The sequence below is a fragment of the Neopelma chrysocephalum genome, unplaced genomic scaffold (genome assembly GCF_003984885.1).
Source record: "Neopelma chrysocephalum unplaced genomic scaffold, ASM398488v2 Primary Assembly neopelma1_155, whole genome shotgun sequence".
In the NCBI taxonomy this organism is placed as follows: domain Eukaryota; kingdom Metazoa; phylum Chordata; class Aves; order Passeriformes; family Pipridae; genus Neopelma; species Neopelma chrysocephalum.
Window position 1 is genome coordinate 1,893,951 of NW_020897817.1, and position 15,525 is coordinate 1,909,475.

The 15,525-nt window shown below is 64.6% G+C and overlaps 3 protein-coding genes across 5 annotated transcripts in view; 1 reads left to right on the forward strand and 2 right to left on the reverse strand.

The window, feature by feature from the left end:
• The window catches only part of LCK (LCK proto-oncogene, Src family tyrosine kinase), a 22,555-nt gene extending 17,033 nt beyond the window's left edge, over positions 1 to 5,522 (reverse strand). Inside the window, exons 1-12 of the mRNA XM_027701319.1 lie at positions 5,484 to 5,522; positions 4,784 to 4,890; positions 4,589 to 4,670; positions 4,415 to 4,505; positions 4,187 to 4,285; positions 3,963 to 4,066; positions 3,734 to 3,883; positions 2,826 to 2,978; positions 1,719 to 1,898; positions 1,112 to 1,188; positions 864 to 1,017; positions 289 to 420 (exon numbers count right to left, since the gene is read on the reverse strand). Of these exons, the coding sequence (XP_027557120.1) occupies positions 289 to 420; positions 864 to 1,017; positions 1,112 to 1,188; positions 1,719 to 1,898; positions 2,826 to 2,978; positions 3,734 to 3,883; positions 3,963 to 4,066; positions 4,187 to 4,285; positions 4,415 to 4,505; positions 4,589 to 4,670; positions 4,784 to 4,890; positions 5,484 to 5,493 (1,339 nt within the window). The 5' untranslated portion in view covers positions 5,494 to 5,522. The remainder of the gene's footprint in view (positions 1 to 288; positions 421 to 863; positions 1,018 to 1,111; positions 1,189 to 1,718; positions 1,899 to 2,825; positions 2,979 to 3,733; positions 3,884 to 3,962; positions 4,067 to 4,186; positions 4,286 to 4,414; positions 4,506 to 4,588; positions 4,671 to 4,783; positions 4,891 to 5,483) is intronic.
• A 3,256-nt stretch (positions 5,523 to 8,778) lies between these two features.
• On the reverse strand, positions 8,779 to 11,748 carry FAM167B (family with sequence similarity 167 member B). Of its 2 annotated transcripts, XM_027701398.1 has the most exons (3): positions 11,477 to 11,748; positions 9,948 to 10,870; positions 8,779 to 9,304 (listed from the first exon to the last, which is right to left on the reverse strand). In XM_027701398.1, exons 2-3 carry the CDS (start codon positions 10,230 to 10,232, stop codon positions 9,041 to 9,043), a joined length of 549 nt encoding a protein of 182 aa, XP_027557199.1. In that variant the 5' UTR covers positions 10,233 to 10,870; positions 11,477 to 11,748; the 3' UTR covers positions 8,779 to 9,040. The 2 variants fall into 2 exon arrangements, with proteins under 2 accessions (XP_027557199.1, XP_027557198.1); XM_027701397.1 differs by lacking the exon at positions 11,477 to 11,748 and having other exon boundaries at positions 9,948 to 10,912.
• Positions 11,749 to 11,810: 62 nt separating this feature from the next.
• Positions 11,811 to 15,247, forward strand: LOC113976317 (myotubularin-related protein 9-like). 2 transcript variants are annotated; one of them, XM_027701387.1, is made up of 11 exons: positions 11,811 to 12,125; positions 12,316 to 12,375; positions 12,611 to 12,719; positions 12,979 to 13,104; positions 13,187 to 13,360; positions 13,472 to 13,689; positions 13,797 to 13,958; positions 14,048 to 14,189; positions 14,278 to 14,498; positions 14,628 to 14,779; positions 14,898 to 15,247. In XM_027701387.1, exons 1-11 carry the CDS (start codon positions 11,944 to 11,946, stop codon positions 15,059 to 15,061), a joined length of 1,710 nt encoding a protein of 569 aa, XP_027557188.1. In that variant the 5' UTR covers positions 11,811 to 11,943; the 3' UTR covers positions 15,062 to 15,247. The 2 variants fall into 2 exon arrangements, with proteins under 2 accessions (XP_027557188.1, XP_027557189.1); XM_027701388.1 differs by lacking the exon at positions 12,316 to 12,375.
• Positions 15,248 to 15,525: the final 278 nt, after the last annotated feature.

Below are 15,525 nucleotides of genomic sequence, written 5' to 3' on the forward strand. Positions count from 1 at the left end.
CAGGACAATGCACAGGACTCAGTTTGGGTCACCCCCATGTCACAGGTGCCACCCCAACCCCCCCCGGGGAAGCTTCCACCCCCTTCCACCGCCTCCAAACGCCCCTCCAGGTGTCTTTCGGGAATGTGCCTCGGGAAGGGGTTGGATCCCTGGCTGCGGAGGGCAGGGAGCCAGGCTGGAGGAGCCGTGTGTGCGTGCGGGAGTGCATGTCCACACTCGTGGGCGTGCGCTCGCGTGTGCCAGCCCCGCTGCCACGGGAGATCCTTCCAGCTGCCGGGAAATCCTGACCTGGATACGGGATCCGGCCGTAGGTGACGATCTCGGTGAGCAGGATGCCGAAGGACCACACGTCCGACTTGATGGTGAACGTCCCGTAATTAATGGCCTCCGGCGCCGTCCACTTGATGGGGAATTTAGCCCCTGGAAAAAACAGCGGGAGGGGAGGGAATGAAGCGTCCTGGAAGAGCTGGGATCACGCCTCTTTGTTTAATCTGCTGTGAAACCCCGGGTCAGGCTCGGTCCCTGCCGATGACCTGGGTTTGGTGGCATCCAGCCCCTCCTGTCCCCCGCTGCCCGGCGGTGGGCTGGCACCCCTGTCCCTGCAGTAGCCACCAAGAGCAGGGTCGGGTGGGCAAGCAGGGTCCTGCAGCCCCCCCAGCTGAGGGGAGAGAGGTGGAGGAGGAAAAAGTGTCCCTGCACCCCCCTCCCTGCTCCCCTCTTCCGCAGCTCCTGTCACTGCACCCCCCTCCTGCTCCCGGGGCGCGGTGGGGACCCCCCCAGAGGACCGGGGTGGGCGGGGGTCCCTCCTGCCGCGTCCCCGAGCTCTGTGCACCCCCGGGGCAGGGGGAACGGGAGGGTCCCACCCTCTCGAGCCGTGTACTCGTTGTCCTCGATGAGCCGGGCCAGCCCGAAATCGGCGATTTTGCAGCACAGCGCCTCCGAGACGAGGATGTTGGCGGCTCTCAGGTCACGGTGGATGTAGTTCTTGGCCTCGATGAAGGCCATGCCTTCGGAGATCTGTCATTTGGAGAGGGGGGGTTGCAATGAACAGCCCCGGCTACGTCCCCGCAGAGCCCTCCCAGCCCCAGCCCCTTGTCCCTGCCCCCCTCACCTGTGCAGCCATGTCCAGGAGCTTGTTGATGCCGAGCTTGACTCCTTCTGAGGTTTTGAGGAAGTCCACGAGGCTGCCTGCAGGGAGGGCAGCAGGTCTGAGCACCAAAACACACACTGCCCCCCTCCCCAGCACCTCGGGGTCATGTGGTGGTGGTGGAGGGGTCACCAGGGCACTGTCACCCACTGCAACCCAAAATGTGGGGCTGGGAAGCTCACAGTGCCCCAGGAAGGTGGGCAGGGGAGGGTGGGCAGGAGAACACCCTTCAATGTCCTTCTGCCCTCCGTTATCCCCGAGACAACGCAAAGGCAGAGCATGGCAGGGATGCCAAAGTGACACATAAACCAGCACAAACAGCTGGATGGGACAGCCAGGAGCTGAAAGACTGGACTTTTGGAAGTGGCCAGGGAAGAGGTGGAGTCCCCACCCCTGGAGGTGTCCAAGGAACGACTGGACGTGGCGCTCTGGGCTGGGCATCGGGGAAAAGGCCGGACTCGACCTTGGAGGAGTTTTCCAGCCTAAATGACCCTCTCCACAGCTCCCCCAGCCACCCCCACGCGGGGTGGGCAGCGCCTGGGGGGGGGTCTCACCCTTGTAGGGGTCTCACCCTTCTCCATGTACTCGGTGATGATGTAGATGGGCTCCTTGGTGACCACGGCGTAGAGCCGCACCAGCCGCGGGTGCTGCAGGTTCTTCATGAGGTTGGCCTCGGCCAGGAAGGCGCTGGGGGACATGCTGCCCGCCTTCAGGCTCTTCACAGCCACCTTGGTGTGCCCGTTGTAGAAGCCTGTGGAGAGCAGGGAAGAGCGGGATGGGGAGAGGGACCCCCCCGGGGACGGGTGGCACCGGCAGTGCCCCAGCCAAGCAGGCAGCGTGGGGGCTGCTCTGTGGGTCTGGAGCATCCCAAGCCAAGACTCCACGAGGGAGAGATGCTGGAGGTTGCAAAGGTCAGTGGAAGGCTGTAAAGTTTGGCTTGAAGAGGGACTCCCACACCCTGGACTGTCACGACGTGGCCGGAGGATTTTTGTGGTGGTCACAGCCCTGCCCTGGGCTAAAATCTGTGATCACACCTTAACCCACCAGGCAGATACTTTAACGTGTGGCTTTTAGTGACCACAAGGACAGGAGGTCACTGGGTTTTGAGCAGGAGGGGGAGCTGGGGGGGGGCAGGCAGTGGTGCCAAAGCCTGACTCTGGTTGGGAACCAGGAGGGGACTTTGTGGGACAGGCAGCACCCGTGGGAGTGAAGGCAGAGACCCCTCTTCAGTGGGGGAGAGGAGCAGGGCAGCCCCAGTGCCTTCCCCACTGTGGCACTCAGCAGCAGGAGGTGCTTTTGTGGCTGGATCACCACACTCTCAAGGCCCCCACTGGTCCCAGAATTCCAGCCAGAGCCACAGACACAGCAAGGGACACTTCCCAAGTGGGGACAAAGCCAGCAGCTGTTCCCATGGCGAGCAGAGCCCAGCTCCACGAGGACAGGACCCCTGTCATTCCATCCTTGCAGTGGAACAGGGATAAGGGTGACTGGGATGGGAAAGGAAGAAGCTTGGGCTGCTCTGGGTGATCCAGAAGGATTCTCCCTTCTCCCAGAACCCCTGTGGAAAGCCATGGGTCCCACACCCAGGGCTGTGCTGGCTGCTCCATGAGAGATCCCAGCTGGATCCCTCCCATCCCGAGGGTGCCGTGGGGCCCCAGTTTTGCCCTGACTCACTCACCCATCCAGACCTCTCCAAACTGCCCCGCTCCCAGCTTCTCCACCAGCTTCAGGGACTCCCTGGGCACCTCCCACTCGTCCTGCCACCACGGCTTCTGCGGCTTCTGCGTCCGGCAGGGTTTGCCCAGGCGGGTGCAGAGCCCGTCGGAGCTGCCTGGGGTGGGGGGAGGCACAGGGGGGGTCAGGGCAGGCAGAGGCACCAGGAGCGGGGCACAGGCCGATGGCTTGGCTGGGGCACGTGGAGCAGCGTGTCCTGCTCATCCCATCCCATCCCATCCCATCCCATCCCATTCCCATTCCGTCCTGTCCCATCCCATGTCATCCTATCCCAGTCCCATCCCATCCTATCCCATCCCATCCCATCCCATTCCCATTCTGTTTTGTCCCATTCTGTCCGATTCTGTGCCATTCCCATTTCATCCTGTCCTATCCAATCCTGTCCCATCCCGCCCTATTCCTATTCCATTCCCATCCCATCCAATCCTGTCCCATCACTCTCCCATCCTGCCCTATTCCTGTTCCATTCCCATCCCATCCAATCCTGTCCCATCCCACCCCATTCCTATTCCATTCCCATCCCATCCAATCCTATCCCATCCTGCCCCATTCCTATTCCATTCCCATCCCATACTATCCCATTCCATCCTGTCCTGTCCCATCCCATCTGGTCTCATCCCACCCTGTTCCATTCCATCCTGTCCTGTCCAATCCCATCCAGTCCATCCCACCCTATTCCATTCCATCCTGTCCCATCCCATCCCATCTGGTCTCATCCCACCCTATCCCATTCCATCCTGTCCCATCTCACCCCATTCTTATCCCATCCCGGTTCCACCCCATCCCGCTCCATTCCCACCCCATTCCCACCCCATTCCCACCCCGTTCCCATCCCCCCCGGCCATCCCATACGTGTGTAGTGCTGCACCAGCTCCCTGAGGCTGCCGAAGGGGACGCGGGGGGAGATGTAGAAGCCGCCGTTGTCCATGTTCCGGATCTTGTAGTGCTTCACCGTCTCTCCCTGGGTCTCATCCAGGTCCCGCACGGACAGCGAGTACGAGCCTGGGGACACGGGCACCGTGTGGGACCCCCCACGCCCCTCCCAGTGCTTCCCAGGGCCTCTCCCAGGGCGGGAAGGTACCTTTGGAGGTCTCGCTCTCCCGGATGAGGAAGGAGCCGTGCGTGTTGCCCGACGCCAGGAGCTGCCGCTCGGCGTCCTTGCGGCTGATGTTCTTGAAGAACCACCTGGGGACACAGGGATGGGAGGGGGGGATCAGGCTGTGCCTTCACCCACCAGCACTTCTGGGGTGCTCCTGGCTCCGTCCCCCTCTGCCAGGGCACAGCTCCCGCTCCATCCCTACTCACGGCTCGGGCTCCAGGCTGTTCACCAAGGCCACGAAGTTGTAGGGGATCAATCCCTCCTGGCCGGTGGTGAGCGACTGTGCCTTCCACCACTCCCCATTCCTGCAAGGACACGGTGAGGTGAGACCCCCCCCATACAGCTGCCAGGACCCTGCACAGCCCCCCCTGCCAGCACAGGAGCCGCGGGGCCGTGCCAGGGTCGGTGCTGGGACGTGGTTGGCGCTCGCTCACTCCTCCAGGACACGGAGCTTCTCTCCCTTCCGCAGCCGCAGGTCCCCGTCGTGCTTGGGCTCGTAGTTGTACAGGGCCACCACCAGCTTGTCTGGGGGGACAAGGGGAGGGACAGGGTGGCAGTGGCCAGCTTGGGGGTGTCCCAGCCACCCCCCTGCCACGGCCAGACCTCACCTTGCATGGGGGAGCACGGCGGGGACGTGGACTCGTAGGACACCAGAGGGTCTTGCACCTCGGAGCCGTTGCGGATCAGCCTCTGCCAGGGGTTGAGGAGCCCCGTGAGCCCTCGCCCGCCAGGGTTTGGCCACCCCATGGCCACCTCTGGAGGCATTTGGCCACCGCGTTGGGGGTCTCTCACCCCCTCCTCACCTGGCTCTTGCTGTTGGGGTCAATGGGGTAATTGCAGTGCTCACAGATGTCGATGTTCTCAATCCAGTCATCGTCGTAGTCTGAGCTGCAGCAGCAGCCCATGGTGCCTGGGGGGGCAGAGGTGGTGAGGGGAAGCCTTCACACCCCCAGGCTCCCCTCTCCTCCCGTTCCAGGACACCCCTATCCCCACATCCATCCATCTGGCTTCCCACAGGGCATGGCCCACCCTGCACACTCCTCAGCTGAACTGGGGACATCCCCTGGCTCCCTGTCACCAGCCCTTATTTCCTCCTAATTTGTTCTGGCCTCGTTAATTAAAAATCACTGAAGGCAATTAGTCCCCCAGTGTGAGGCTCCCCTTTCCCACCAGCTCCTTCCCACCCTCCATCCTTCCCTTGGGCTGATCCCTCTGTTCTTCAGCCAGATAACAATCTGATCATCAATACCCCATTAATAATTAATACACTCGTGCATGGCCCTTGTGTTTGATGAGGTTTGGCTGGACCTGGCACCCCCCAAAAGCAGCTCCTGGGGTCAGAGGTGGATGTGGGCGCTCCCCACCCACCCTGTGCCGCCTCTGATTTCCATCTCTCCCACGAGCTCTCAGCCTCTCCCCCACACTCACCCCTATTTCTCCTGCATCAGGGATGTCCTTAAACCCCCACCCCTGCTCTGGGGCCCCTCATCCTGTGTAGCTCACCCCGAAACATCCAGGAAGATGTTCCACCTCAACCTCGAGGACCGGCCCTGGTGCCACGGAGCCGGCGCGGGGCTGCCCCCAGTGTCCCCGGGACCCTGGTGTGGGCAGGGATGTCATGAGTGTCACAAGGGCTCTGCAAACCACCCGGGCACCTCTGACCTTCCCAAAAATGCTGATGATGGCACAAAACCCCCGTGGTTTTGGGAGCCCCACAGTGCATCGTGTGGGAACGGCGGCCCACGGCCCCGGAAAAAGCTCTTCCGCAGAATCCCCCACGCCCACACGGCCGGGATTTGTCTCCACCAAGACCTGGCCTCCAAACCCTGCTCTCCAGGCTCAGCTCTGGGGGCTCTCTGGGGGCCCCGGCGTGGTTTCCACGGGCTCTGGGAGCCCCGAGTCACCACGAGCCAGCCCGGGGTGTGTCTGTCCCACCACCCCAAAACCGGTGGCCGCTGCGCCGGCGCTGAGTGGGAGCTCTGATCTGGCAGTGAGTGGCACGACTGGGAGGGTCCCCATCCTCTCCTGGTGCCCTGCTGAGCCCTGGGAGATGCTTTTCTGGGAGACAGACTGGCTGCTGGCACTGCTGGCACCGCTTTGGCCTTGGTTTCCGCCATTGCCATAAATCCATCCCTTTCCGTGCTGGGGGCTTCATTTGAGTGGGCACATGGGGAAGAGGCTTGCAGGGGGTCCCCAGGGAGGGTGCAGGGTCCCCGGGGTGCTGCCAACCCCCTGTGCCACCAGCCTCAGCCAGAGGACACTGCCAGTCAGAGTCCCCCCAGCCTGCACTGCCAGGGCTGGTTTTCCAGACCAGGAGCCCCCTCCCTCGGGTCCAGGGCCAGCAGGGACACAGGGACCATCCCCACGGTGCCACCTCGGGGAGCCCACCACCAAGGGGAGCGGGTGACTGGCAGTTTTGGTGAGGACAACACAGATTAGTGACCCCCTCTTCCCCCCATGCCACACAACACTGCTGAAAACCACCCCGGTGCCTTCTGGTGACCCCATCTGGGGACTCACTTTGGCACCCAAAAAGGGGCTCCTGCTGCAGGCAGGAGGAGCAGGCAGGGCCACAGCGATGCCCAGCAGCAGCAAAGCCCACCTCCACCCCCCCAGCACCACCCTGACCCCGCAGAGGAGAAGCCCCCGACCCCCCAGAGCTCCCCACAGCCCTTCAGGCACCTTTACCAAAGGCGAGCGGTGCCAGGAGGTGTTTTTTCCTCCCTGCACGGAGCCGGGGTGGGGAGGGAGGTGCTGCTACTCTGCCTTTTTTCTTACAGCCCCAAGCCACAGCGTAATTTCCACCGAGCAGCCGTTTCACCTGGGCCACGCCGGGGGGGAAAAAGGGGCGTTTGAAGTCGGCTTTTGGTGACTGCATCTGTGCAAACCGAATTTCTGCTGCGAAGGCGCCTGGGAGGGACGTGTAGGCGCCCCTGCCCCGTGCTCAGTGTGTCCCCCAGGAGGTATCTGCGTGTCCTTCTCTGTTCCTGTCCCTGTTTTGGCCCTGGAGTGTGTTTGGAGCCCCCCATCTCCCTGCCCTGAGCCGGCCTTTCTGCTCCGGCCAGGTTGGGTTGGTTTGTTCATGGGTGTGGGCGGGCTGAAGGCCGGGCTGACCCCATCCCTGATGCTCTTCAAGGTTCACCAGAGTGTCCTCCAGCCAGCTGTGACTCACTGGGTGACCAGCCCTGCGCTGGCACAGCCTCACAGCAACACAAAGGATGCCAGCCCCAAAGCTGCTGCTGCAGCAGGAGGGTCTTTGCACCGGGGCAGCACCAAAAATGGGTTTGTCTCAACGTCTGAACTCCCAAACTGGGAAGCAAACCCCCAAACTGGGAAGCAAACCCCAGCACCCCAGCACTGAGCTGCTACCTGCCCCTCCACCGCTCTCACCCACAGCCCTGGGGACAAAACTCTCACTTTGCCCAGGAAAGGGGGGCCTTGGGAAGAGCCCTGTGAGGGGGCCGGTGCTCCCACCCCGGGCAGGACCCCTGGGCAGGCAGAGAATGTTGGGACAGCGAGTTTCACCCCAACTGGGGGGGCACAGAGGAGTGAGGGGCACAGGCTGAATCCCCCCATCCCTCACCCGGGCGCTCACATCCCCCCACCACTCACTGCAAGCCCAAATCTCCATTTCCACCCCTCCGAGGGGCACTCGGGGAGCACAGCAGACACTCCACTGACCCAGTGGTCCCCATCTCCCATCTCTGCACGGCGCAGACCCTCCACCCCCAGCTCTTACCTGTTGGCAGGAGGTGATGCCCGGCCCTTCTCAGACCCCCATTCCCTGGCGGAGCTCCCGTCCCCTCCTCACGTCCTGCCCATCCCGCCGGGGACCCTGCGGGGCGCGGCGCGGAGCCCCCCGAGGTGCGGGCCGTGCTCCCCGAGGGCGCTCTCGCTCCTGCTCCTGCTCCTGCTCCCGCCTGCCCCGGTCGATTTCCTGCCTCATGAGCAAAACTCTCGCAGCAGCTCGTTCGCAGCTCGTGCCCGACCGCAAGAGCGAGCGACAAACCCCGAGGGCTTCCTGCCATCCCCGCCGCCGCGAGGGTCCCAGCGCGGGCTGTCCCCTCGCCCGGGGCGTGCTGAGACCCTCAGTGGTGACTGTGGGGTCCCCACGGGGCGGGAGAAGGGTCAGGGACAGGCAGGGGGTTGTCACCTGCTGCCCGACCCCCCCCAGTCACCTCTCCAGGGCTCAGGTTGGCAGTGCCCTGTACCAGCTGCCCCTGACCCCACCAGACCCTACACGCGTTGTAGGACTCACCCTGCACCTCAAAACCCCCTTTTTTGGCCACCACCGCTGTGTCACCACAGACTTTGGCACCCGGACAGCCACGGGGGCAGGGGCTGAAGCCAGGGGGACACCCTGTGCCCCTGCCAGGCTGCCAGCCCTGTGTTTTGAAGACAGCTCAGAGCAGAGCAACCACAACACCATTGTCTTGGCTTCTGAGATCAAACACGAAGCCGCAGGTACCAGCTCGGTGAGGCACAGGAAGCCCAGCTGTGTCGGGAGGGGAGGGGGGGTTGTGGCAGCCTGGGGGGCACATCAGGCTCTCCCCGTGGCCTGGGAAGGAGAAGCAGCCCCCAAAATGATCCCTGGGTCATCCCACAGCTTCCCTGGGTTGTCCCTGGCACTGCTTGCTCACGGTGCTCTGCGGAAGTCACATCCCCAAAGTGGCAGTTTGTGCTGTCACCTCCCTCCCACCCTCCCCGGTCCCCACAGCAAAAATCTTGGAGCCACATCTACGAGTCCAGGGAGGTGCCTGGGTACATGAAAATACAGAAAAAAACATCACCCTACCCCTCACCTTCACCTCCTTTTATTCCGCCTCAAAGGGCTGCTCCCAACATTTTCCGCCCTGCTTGACCCCACTGTCCTTAGGGACACAGAACGCCCTGTGCCCCATGGGGGTGGTGGCATTTCCCATGGCACTGCCCCTGGAGCAGGGCTGGCAGCACCACAGCTCTGAGTCCCGAGGGATTTGGGAAGTGATCCTCAAGTCCTGCCAGGTCCAGATGCACCCGTGGGTGCCCGCGGGGCTCCCACCCGGCCCCCCGTGGGGGGATCAGCAGAGGGAGAAGCGCCGGGAGTTGATGTTCATGCGGGTGACCCCGATGTGCTTGAGGGGCGTGGAGAGCAGGAAGGCGGCCTTGGGGGGGATGTTGCAGAGCAGATCCGAGTCTTCCTCGCAGCCCTCGAGGCCGAAGGTGGCGTCGTCCAGCATCTCCTTGTGCTGGTGACAGGCCTGCTCCACCTTGAGCCGGTGCAGCCGCGCCCGCAGGCGCATCAGCTGCTGGGCCAGGCGCTGGTCCACAGCCTGCATCTCCCTCTGGAGGGGAGACTGGAGTCAGGATGGAGCGGGATCACCCCCCGGATCAGCTGCAGGGGTGATGGGGCAGCAGGGATGGGGCTTGACCAGGGAACAAACCCACCCTGGGACAGCACAGAGCCCACGCACGCAGTCCTGAGGTGGGCACAGTGTCTGATGCCCGTGGGCTTTTTACCCTGTTGCTGCCTCAGGGACAGGCTACTGGGCGCCCCCAAACACCCTGTGCCCCATGGGGGTGGTGGCATTTCGCATGGTACTGCCTCTTGGAGCAGGGCTGGCAGCACCACGGCTCAGCTCCGGCTGCCCTGAGTCCTGAGGGATTTTGGGTGCCACCCTCTGGAAGTCACCACGTGCCACATCAAGAGTCCACAGCAGCAGTGCCACCAGCAGAGCGGGGGGGGGTGACAAGTGCAGACCCCAACAGCGTGGTGAGGGGACAGGGGCAGAGCTGTGGCACTGCAGAGCCACGTGTGTCTTCCAAAAATCCACGTGTGCCTTGCAAAAATCCTTGTGCACCCCCCGAGCCGGGCAAAGGAGCAAAGCCCCCGCTGACCCTGCCACGTTCCCTCACTGCTGCATGAGGTCGGGCACGGGGCAGCCCTGTGGTCCCATCTCACCCCTCATCCCACTGCCAGCTACTCACCAGCTCCGTCCTCAGCCACTCCAGAGCCGCCTCCATGGTGGCAAAGCCACAGACGCCACCACCCAGCTGGTCCTCGGGGTGCCCAGGGCCCTGCTCAACCCCCCGGGCCCCCCCCGAGGTGCCCCAGCGCTGCCCCCTCACCCGGGCCTCCCACTCCAGGTACGAGGGTCTCCGGGTCTGCAGCTTCAGCTTGGCCGTCAGAGCCTTCACACTGTCCAGGTTCTCCTCCTCCCAGGTGGGCTCCTCCTCACCCAGCTCCTTGAACTTCAGCTGGCTGAGGGCCATGGTGGGACCCCCCGCAGCCCCCCGAGCCCCTCGGGTGACCTCTGCCCACTCAACAACCCACCCACCGTGGAAATGAAGCCTCTACCCTGGCCACGACCACCCAACCACCCACTCCCTCACTCCCCCAGCTGTGCCCGATTCCCAGCTATTTATCCATCCCCCGAGGACAATTCCGATGGGCAGGAATTTCCTTATCCAGAGGAGTGCAAAGGAGGAGGGTTTTTGGGTTTATTCGAGGTTGTCGTGGGTTTTTTGTTTTGTTTTTTTTCCTTTTCGTTTTTAGCATCATTGTCTCCGGCTGGGAGGAGACTCCCCGTTCCCGGACGAAGCCTTCACCGGGCACGGAGGAGCGGGAATGATTTATCCCCGGGCGCAGCCGCCCCCCCCCCCCCCCCCCCGGGGGGGGGGGGGCCAAAAAAAACCCAAAGGAAGAAAAAAAAACCCGGGGGGGGTGGGGGAGGCACAAGGGGCAGCCGGGGTCCCGCACCCGGACGGGACGTTAAGGTGGAACCGCGTTGGGATCTGCCCTCTCCCCCTTCCTCCCTGCCCCGGGGGGCTCCAGGGGCAGCAGCGGTGGGGCCCGGGTCTTACCTGTGTCCCACGGGTCTCACCTGCCCCTCGGACACCCGCCCCCGACCCTCCGGCGCCCCCGGAGTGCCCCCCAAATTCCACGCGTGCCTCGCCAGCGCTGCGAGCGAGCCCCCGCCTCTCCTTCGCGTGTCCCTCCCGCGGCCCCGCGCGTGTCCCCTCGCTCCCGCACCCCACGCGGCGACACCCCCGCCCCCCAGCCCACCCCGGGAGCCCCCCCAACGCCGGGGAGCGCCCCGTCCCTCCGGACCGGGCCACCTTAAACCCGACATCCGCCGCCCCGGCCGGGCTGTGCGGGGCATCGCCGCCCCCCCCCCGCTTGCGCCCCGAGCTCCTCCGCTTGTGTCTGTCGGCACTCTGGGGTCCCCCGCTTGCACCCCGGGGTCCCTGGTGCCACCCCACAGTCTCCTATTGCACCCTGAGATTCTCCCTTGCACCCCACGGTCCCTGCTTGCACCCCACGGTCCCCTGCTTATGCCCAGGAGCTCCCCGTGGGCATTCCGAGGTCCTCTGCCTGCACCCCACTGTCCTCCCACTTGCACCCCAAGGTCTCTGCTTGCCACCCGAGGTCCCCCCCTGCCCGCTGAGGTCCCCACCTGCCCCCCCAGCCCGAGCAGGTAAGCAAAGGGGTGGCAGGGGCACTGCCAGGTGCCTACCCTCCTCTTCCTCCTCACCCAGGGGCCTTGGCAGCAGCTCCTGCCCCATCCCCAGGCCTGGGGGGGGGGGACTGTGGGCACAGGGGCCCTGGCAGAGCCCACGGGGCCCTGGGAGCCGGGTCGGGGGGGGGCTGGTGACGGGGTGGTAGGGAAGGACCTGGAGCTGCTCCCTGCGTTCCCATTTTCGCCAAAAATCGCCTCCCTGCAGCGCAGCCTGCACGGGATACCCGGCTTGGGGTGGGAGCCCGGGGTCAGCTCAACCCCCCCGCCTCGTGCCTCAGTTTCCCCGGGGAGGAAACGTCCCCCCGGCTGCGTTTCGCAGCTCCGTCCGCTGAAGGTGACAGCGCAAACACCCAGAGCGGGTGAGGCCGTGACGCAGAGGGAAGAAGGGGTTTCCAGCCGGGCCGTGCGGCCGCAGGATTTCCCCTTTCTCCCTCCCCAGTCCCCGGCGCCGGGCAGAGCCGGCCATGGAGTTCTCGGAGCTGATCAAGACGGCGACGGTGGAGAACGTGCTGCTGTCGTGCGCGGGGCTGCCGGCGGTGAGGGGCACCCTGTGCATCACCAGCCACCACCTGCTCCTCTCCTCCTGCCCCGGCGGGGACGTGGAGCTCTGGCTGCTCATCCGCAACGTGGACGCCGTGGAGAAGAGGTGCGTGTGCCGGTCCCCGCCCCGCGGCTGCCCCGCGCTCCCTCCCCGGCCCTGTCACCCCTTCCTCCCGAGCTGGAGCGTTCCCGAGCAGAGCACGGCCACCCCTGGGTGCTGCCCGCCGAGCCTTCTCCTTCCTCTTCCTCACGGCCCAGCACGGCAGCACCGGGCGCTGACCTCCTCTTCTCCTCAGAGTGCAGAATTTAGGCTGGTACCAACCCCCCCGGACTAACGGCTCCGCCCGGGACACCAGGTTTGGCTTTTAACGCTCCCTTGGCTCTGCCAACCGCCGCGGCGCCCGCCGTGCCCCGTCCAGGGCAGACAGACGGTGGAAATCCCGGCTCCGGGGGCAGACGAGAGCCAGAGATTTGGCAACCGCACCAGCACAGCCCTCGGGAGGGGAGAGGGCAGCTCGGCGCTGTCCGTGTGTCCGTCTGTGCGCGCACGGACCCCCCGGCCAGCCCTGACCCCCTTCCTGCCTCCCCCAGGCTCGCCGGCTCCTCCGGCACCATCACGCTGCGGTGCAAAGACCTGAAGGTGCTGCAGCTGGAGATCCCGGGCATGGAGGAGTGTCTCAACATCGCCAGCTCCATCGAGGTGAGCCCCGGGCAGCAAAGGGTTGCCAGGGGAAAGCGGCCCCGCCGTGTTTGCTCTGCGTCTCTGTCGTTCACTGGGTAAATAAGCACTCAGCTCAAGCAGCGCTGGCACAGGGTGCCCCGTGGGGCCGCTGGTGCTGCCCAGCCCTCGCCTCGTGCTGGGATGCGGCCAGGAGCAGGGAACAGGGTTTGCAGAGCCCTGGGGACATTCCCAGCCACATTCCCTGTGACCAGCGCCACCTTTGCTCCCGCTGCTCCAGGCCCTCTCCTCGGTGGACTCCGTGATGATGATGTACCCGTTCTTCTACAGACCCCCGAGCCTGAAGCTCGAGGAAGGGTGGCACCAGTTCCCCCTCGAGCAGTACTTCCAGCAGATCTCCTCGCAGGTGAGGCTGGAAGGAGACCTGAGTCCCCCCACTCACACCGGGCTGGGTGCCAGGGCTCCCCCTGACCCCGTGTCTGCCCCAGACGAGCCAGTGGCGGCTGAGCACCGTGAACCAGGACTTCAGCACCTGCCCCACGTACCCTCCCGCCGTGATTGTGCCGGCGGCCGTGGGCGACGAGGCCCTGAGAAAGGCTGCCCGGTTCCGGCAGGGTGGGAGGTTCCCCATCCTCAGCTACTTCCACCCCAAAAACCGCACCGTGAGTCCGCCCCACCCCATCATCCCCTCTCCCACCACCACCAGGGAAAGGTGGCTGGAAGCCTCCCCACACCGTGGGGTCCCCCAGTGCCCCCCTTTTCTCACCCTGCAGGTGATGCTCCGCAGCAGCCAACCCCTGACGGGACCCAACCGCAGGCGGTGCCGCGAGGACGAGATGCTGCTGGGGATGATCCTGGACGAGGGGGAGAGGGGCTTCATCATCGACACACGCTCGGCCCAGGCAGCAAAGCAGGCTCGGATGACCGGGGGAGGCACAGAGCCCAAATCCTCCTACCCACAGTGGAGGAGGCTGCACCGGCCCCTGGAGAGGTGAGGGCTGTGCTGATCATGGGTGATCGCACTGCCTGGCATGACGTGGGGGCTCCACCCCCACAAAAGAGTCACCAAGCCCCCAGCACCTCTCTCCCCGCTCCCAGGGGCCGCCCGCTGCAGGAGAGCTTCGCCAAGCTGGTGGAAGCCTGCAGTGACCCCTCCCTGAGCATGGACCGCTGGCTGGGCCGGCTGGAGAGCAGCCGCTGGCTCAGCCACGTCAAGGCAGCCCTGAGCACGGCCTGCCTGGCTGCCCAGTGCATGGACAGGTAAGGGGGCTGCACCCCAAAGCCCCCCCCTTCCCCCAACTCCCAGCGTGGCACAAAATCCGGGCACCATCCCGGGTTGATCCCGACAGGGAGGAGGCCAAGGTGCTGGTGCACGGGGCGGAGGGGACGGACACGACGCTGCTGGTGACAGCGCTGGCCCAGGTGATCCTGGACCCGTCCTGCCGCACCCTGGCGGGATTCCAGGGGCTGCTGGAGCGGGAGTGGATCCAGGTGAGAGCGGCAGCTCCGAGGGGGATGGGGATCCCAGCCTGGCTGGGCACCCTCAGCCCCATATCCCCCCCCCCTCGGGGTCCCACAGGCCGGACACCCCTTCCACCTCCGCTGCGCCCACTCCGCCTATTCCCACGCCCGGCTGAAGCAGGAGGCACCGCTTTTCCTGCTCTTCCTCGACTGTGTGTGGCAGCTGAGCCGCCAGTTCCCCTTCTCCCTGGAATTTGGGGAGCACCTCCTCCTCTCCCTCTTCGACAACGCCTACGCCTCGGCCTACGGCACCTTCCTCTGCAACAACGAGAAGGAGAGGTGAGAGGGGTGGGGACAGTGCTGTCCCCAAGAAGCAACTCCAACAAATCCCCTCCTGGTCACGGTTTGGGTCACGGCAAACCCCGTGAGCCCTGGCAGGGACTGAAACGCATCCCCCGTGTCCCACAGGAGCCTGTGCAAGGTGAAGGAGAGCACACACTCGCTCTGGGCCTGGTTGAACCAGCCCGAGGAGCAGCAGAAGCTCCTGAACCCTCTCTACTCGCACAACGCCCTGGTGATCTGGCCCTCTGTGGAGCCCCAGAGCATCCAGCTCTGGCAGGGTGAGTGGGATCCTCCCAACATCCATCCTCAGCCCCGAGCTGGGCTGGCTGAGGGGAAGCTGCTCTGCCTTTCCCTCGCCGACAGGGCTGAAATAACACCCAGCCCCTTCTCTCCCAGGTTTATTCCTCCGTTGGATCCGTCCATCCCAGCACCTGGATGAGGCCTGGGCAGAGATCCGGCGGTTGGTTGAGGAAAACAACGCCCCTGCCAAGGAGAGCACAGGGAACAGGCTGAGCCAGTCCCTCTCTGACCCCACTGCTGGGATGGAGAACAGGACATGAAGGGCAGCACGGGCAGTTCAGTCCCATGGGATGCCAGGACAAGGCAACCCTGGAGCTTCCTGTGGGAAGTGCTGTGCTGGACACAGACCCCACGGACAGCTCTGGGAGGGAGGAACAGACCCCCTTTCCCAGCCTTTGGGCTGCCCAGACTGAGCTTGGTTTCAGTAAAGCCTCTCTCCCAGCCCACACCTGCATTCCGCTCTTCCATAGGGGCAGGAGGAAGATGCTCCTTCCCAGTGGGATTTCGGCAGCACTTGTGGATGGCTGTGGAGCAGGACATCAACCTGCCTGCCAGCCAGGCACAGCAAAAGCAGCAGCTCACACTAAACCAACACCCTCTCCACACAAGGCACAGAGGCTGCAGCCTCACTGTTGTATCAGGCACTCCAAGCTGGGAGAGGCCAGGCTGGGAATTCTGCCCTTGAACCCAGATTTGAGGCAGGAAAGAGAAACAAACCACCCCT

Excerpts from the sequence above, each read along its gene's own strand:
- FAM167B (XM_027701398.1), bottom strand. The coding sequence starts at position 10,232 with ATGGCCCTCAGCCAGCTGAAGTTCAAGGAGCTGGGTGAGGAGGAGCCC. Across the intron at positions 9,305-9,947 it reads AGTGGCTGAGGACGGAGCTG|AGGGAGATGCAGGCTGTGGA; the intron begins GTGAGTAGCTGG and ends TCTCCCCTCCAG.
- LOC113976317 (XM_027701387.1), top strand. The coding sequence starts at position 11,944 with ATGGAGTTCTCGGAGCTGATCAAGACGGCGACGGTGGAGAACGTGCTG. Across the intron at positions 14,190-14,277 it reads TGGAGCGGGAGTGGATCCAG|GCCGGACACCCCTTCCACCT; the intron begins GTGAGAGCGGCA and ends GGGGTCCCACAG. Across the intron at positions 14,499-14,627 it reads TGCAACAACGAGAAGGAGAG|GAGCCTGTGCAAGGTGAAGG; the intron begins GTGAGAGGGGTG and ends CGTGTCCCACAG.